Genomic DNA, 5,179 nt, shown 5'->3' with positions numbered 1-5,179 from the left:
AAAAAAAAAAAAAAAAAAAGTTCAAGAGTAAAAAGATCATCTGGCAAACCCAAAAGAACAACTCTTCCTATAAGACAGGAACAAAAATAAATTTTAATGTGGTGAGAAAGGTGTAGTAACAAGAGTGCATGAAGGGGAAAATACTACAAAAACTCCAAAGAGGTTTCTTTCTTAAACTGTGTAAAGCACAGATAACCACGATGCTTTGGAACTTTGCTCCTTTACAGTAATAGTAGCTACTACTATGAAAATGTAGTAATAGGAAAGAAAATACTAGGATGCTGCATGGTGTAGTAGTAAATTAAGAAAATACATTGATCAAGAATCAAAAAGCTTGAGTTTAAATCACTGTGGGTAAGTATCTTAATTTCATGCTTCAGTGTGTCAGTGTCACTACCTGCAAAATGGAAATAAATAATGCTTACCTCATAAACCTTAGAAGTACAGTAATACAAAACGGTTAACAACAAAGTATATAAGTGTTAGGTGGTAGTGGTAGCAGTAGTGGTGGTGAAAAGACTAACAGTAGCAATACTAGTAATGTAATCTATTTGTGTTTAATCAACCAGTATTTAAGAAAGGAGAAGGGTGAGGCTCTTAAATATGTATCTCAATTAACCCTTTCAATTATATACAGAAACAGTATAATTCTCCCTATTATACCAATTAGGAAAGCCTAGATCACTCATCTAACAGATGACAGAACTGAGGTTTGAATACTGATCTATGGGGACACAAAGCTTGTTTTCTCTCCACTACACAACACTACCTCCACAGCACTACATAGTGGCAGAGGCACAAAACCAGGCATTCTGTTCTTTACTACTAAACTCACAAAATCTGGGCAAGTCATTAGATCTAGCTGACTCTTAATTTTATTTTCTGAAAAATTGAGGGGCTTGATTAGATCTTGAGGTATCTCTTCAGATTCAAAAAGTTCATGACTTTATTAAATTATCACATTAAGTGATACGTAAGCTCATAAAAAAGTTTTAAAATACAGTAGAAAACTTTCTGTTTAAAAAAAGTTGACCTACAACAACAAAAGAGCTTAAATTTTTTCCAGGACTTCACGTTATCAAAAAGAAATGAATGTTAGAAGACCAACATCTAATTTATTATTATTATTATTATTAGCAGCAAGTATGACTAAGCAAATGTTTGTGATAACAAAACATCAGTCCTAAGTACTTCAAGATAGCAATTTTAATACCTACATTGTCACTAATTTATGAAAAAGGAAACTCGGAACCCTGATACACCTACAGAACTTATAATCAAGTAGAACGCTTTCACAGGTGTCCATTCCCATCCTTTTGCCCCAGCAAACTGTTCTTCATCCTTCCAAGCTGAGATAAATGTTACCACACCAGGGAAGCCTTTCCTGACCTCCCCAGACATATATTTTGACAGCATTCTGGACTTCTTCACAACACTCATTAGTCTTATAATGACCTGTTCAACATCTGTCTTCCCTGCTAAACGGTAAACAAAATGAAGATAGTCATTTTAGGTCATGTTTCCCACTATTTCCCTAATACCTAGCACACTGGTCAGCACAGAGTAGATTAAGTACCCAATAAGTCTGCTGAATAAATACATTCAAAATGCATGGTAAGTCCAAACCCACGTAGTATTTTACTAGCACAAATAGCTAAAAAGTTCTATATAAGCTTCAAGTTAAATCTTACCTTTGGTCCTTCATATGTTCCTCTCTCAATTACAATGTTAAAGTAAAGTAAAAATCCCTATAGATAACAGATCTTTAGTTTCACAAAACCAAGGTTAGAAATCACTGGTCTTAAGTAACTGGGATCAGCTTTTATAATCATCACCTAAAAGAATCCACCTGAAAAGCAATTAAAGGGACAGGAACTTGGATAAGGGCTCAATTTTACCACAGCTATGTACATTAGAAAAGGACCAATCACAATTCCTACCTCTGTCTAGGCTCTACTAGCAGTGCCTTATTTATTACAACAGTAATGACTGCAGTGCTACAACCATGTGAGAAGGCTTTATGATATGTAGAACATGTTTTATTAAAACTAAAAAAAAAAAAAATGTATAAGCATATACTCTGAATAGCTATAATCTTCTCTTCAGGTTACTGGAGAAAAAATGGCAGTACATCTGATATGAAACTGCTCAAAAAAAGAAGAGCTATTTCAACCCGAAACATTTTTCAAAAGTTTTCTGTTCACCTAATATTTATTTTGAATGCTAATTACACACCAGGTGGCGTTTATAGACTTGCTTAATATATATTCATTATTTTCCCCATCTTACCGTTAAGAAAATGGAAGCAGTGAGTTAAGTAACTTATACAGCTGGTACGTGGCAGAGGCAGAATTGAAAGCTAGCCACTCTGCTCTAGTTCTCCCTCTCAACACCCGTACCATGCTGCCCACTCTCCAAATACACTGCAACAGGGCTTCCATTAGCACCATTCCACCCCAGTGAAACTATTTTGGTAAGGTTACCAATGACCTCCACCTTGCCAAATCTAAGGACTATTTATCAGCCTTTTTTCCATCCATCCTGCAGCATCCCATAAAGTTAGCCAACTCCTCTCTTTTGTTATACATTTCTTTCTCACTTTAATGACATATAGCCCAGTTCTCCTCCTACCTCGTCCTAGGCCTTCTTCTCTTCCCTATCTACACATTCTTCCTAGAATATCTCCTACGATTCCAAAGCTTTAAATACTATTTCCATGACTCCAAATTTCTCTCATCCAGGCCTGAGTTCTAGACTCATATAACCAACTACCTATCTGACATCTCAGATGGCATAACAAACTCCATACTTAATGATCAAAACCAATCACCTTTCCCTTCTCCACTACACCTGTTCTGTCCCAGACTCTCTACCATTACCCATTAAGTTGCTTAGGCTAACTTCTTAGGCATCATCCTTGATTTCTCTTTCCTTCATCTCCCATATTCAATCCATCAGCAAGTTCTGTAAGATCCACTTATGAAACATATTTGATTCTTTCTGTCTTCACTACCACTCGGCTGCAAACTACCTAAATCTCTGCCTACAATACCCTTCAGAATAGTCTCCTTGCATCCATTTTTGTCCTTCTTAGTCTCCACAAAACAGAGCTACAACAAAATCGAATCCGTCCTTGTCTGCTTTAAATCATCTAATGTCTTCCCATACATGATTTGGCTCCTATCTACTTGTCCAACTTCATGTTTTTCCATTTCCCCCATCACAAGGCTCCTTATAGCCACAATGGCCTTTCTCTTCCTAGAACACACCATGATCATTTTTCCTACAGGGCCTTCGCACTTGCTCTTCCTTCTACAAAGAACATTCTTTTCCCTAACTTTAACATAGATGGCTCCTTCTCCTCCTACGGTGTTACTCAAATGTCACCTACTCTGAGAGGCCTTCCTTGACCATCTGATGTGAACTAGCCCCGACTCTAATCACTCTTTTACATGATTATTATTACAATGGCCATATCTCTATTAATAACTGAAAAGATCTTATTTATGTCTTGTCGACTTCAAAATTTAAAAGCTCTAGCCTCAAAGCCTCCCACAGTACATAGTAGGTGCTTAATAAGTTATTAAATGAGTGAATTTTTTTCACTGCATTTTAAGTTGTTTAATGTAAACGAACCAATTCTGATAAAGCACTTGCCCCATTCTATATTTTGTATTAATAAATCCTTAAATTTTCCAATCTAAGACATTTCATCACTCTAACTACCCCCCACCCCCGTCCATCCATAGCATCCTACTCTAAAACTGCTAAATATTCCATATGGATGAAGACTGAACGAACGTGTAGGCGGGAAAAGGGAATTTTACTGGGCACCTCAGCACCTGTTACATCTTCAATCAGTTAAGACAGGTGCAGATGAGCCAGACAGCACATGGGAGACGTGGCCTTTCTTTCAGGGATTGTATTGAGGTGAAACGTGAGTGATTTAAAGTAGAACTGCCCTAACCCCCAATTAATGCTGTTCGCTTCATTTAAAAAAAAAAAAAAAAAAAACAAGGTAAAAGAGTCTGTAGGTAGGAGGGTCTTCTCGGATTCACTAAAAGAAAAGAAATCCGTTTTGAGGCCCTCAGAAAATATAGGTGTGTGCGGGGAGGTTGGGGTTGGTCTACATATAACGGGGAAACAAGAGCAGGAGGCACTGGTTCGAAGACCAGCTCAAAGACAAAATAAAGCTCGACTCAGGCTCTCAGGGGTATCTTGAACCTGGAAGCGAGGGTGAACGAAGAGAAAATACAGAGCCCTGGGACCTCCGTTCACCGTTTCGGCCTCCACTGCAGGCACCTGGGGAAACTGCACAGATCTGTGGGTCCACCTATCTCCCACTGCCACCCCTGCAACGAGATATCCCCCGAATACTCACATGGGCTCGAGAGTCTTGCTGAGCCAGGACTTGAGTGCCTCGAAGTTTTCAATGATCATTTTAGAAACCATCCACAGCGGCCCCGAGGCCCGTCACACTCCGCCCGCCCAGGTCGTGGCCGCTACAGCCGCCGCTGCCCCCGCCCCCTCCTCCGCGCGCCGCCCGCGTGGGCCGCGGTGGGAGGCGCCGGTGGCAGGTTCCCGCGAGCCCGGATCGGCGAACAGCTCTGCGGGGACCGCCGCAGGCCGCGAGTCCACGGGGTGCCAGGAGCTCCCCCTCCCTGGCCCCCGGCCCGGGCTGAGACAGCAACGGTTTGCCCGGGCCCTCCCCCTTCTGTGTTCCCCAGCAAATCTACCGGGACCGGAAGCGCGACACGCGCTTAGACCCAGGCCTTCGCTCAGTCTCGGAACTAGGTGCTTGTTGGCAACGCAGAAGAGGCAAAAGTAAAGAAAGCGAAGAAGAAGGGCAGCTCAACGGGAACGATTCAGGGGGTCTTCTCGGCTCTCAGCACCCCCAAGAAGATGGCTGCCGATAAATCTCGCGAGAATTGATGAAGTCTCGCGGTGACTCCCTGAGCCTGCTGGGAAGAGACGTAAGATCGACCGAGAGCGCGGCGGTTAAGTGCGGTAGTTCGGTATTTGCGTATTAACGTGGCTTGCGGTCTTAGTGCCTTTTTCCGCTTTGGTTCTCTTGATGAATGACGACTTTCTTTTCTACGAGGAGGGAAAGGCTTGAGAAACAGCAGTAGCCCCAGCTCCTCCCGGGTAAGAAGCCGTGGCGTGTCAGCTGAAACGAACC

At 41.6% G+C, this 5,179-nt stretch overlaps 1 protein-coding gene across 1 annotated transcript in view; it reads right to left on the bottom strand.

Moving 5' to 3' along the window:
- RBM26 (RNA binding motif protein 26) overlaps positions 1–4,934 on the bottom strand; it is a 101,036-nt gene extending 96,102 nt beyond the window's left edge. The window contains exon 1 of the mRNA XM_012637757.1: positions 4,382–4,934. Within this exon, the coding sequence (XP_012493211.1) occupies positions 4,382–4,452 (71 nt within the window). The 5' untranslated portion in view covers positions 4,453–4,934. The remainder of the gene's footprint in view (positions 1–4,381) is intronic.
- Between the last annotated feature and the right edge of the window lie 245 nt (positions 4,935–5,179).

Source organism: Propithecus coquereli, unplaced genomic scaffold, assembly GCF_000956105.1.
Source record: "Propithecus coquereli isolate 6110/MARCELLA unplaced genomic scaffold, Pcoq_1.0 Scaffold123, whole genome shotgun sequence".
Lineage (NCBI taxonomy): Eukaryota > Metazoa > Chordata > Mammalia > Primates > Indriidae > Propithecus > Propithecus coquereli.
This window is presented reverse-complemented; position numbering and strand designations above follow the sequence as displayed.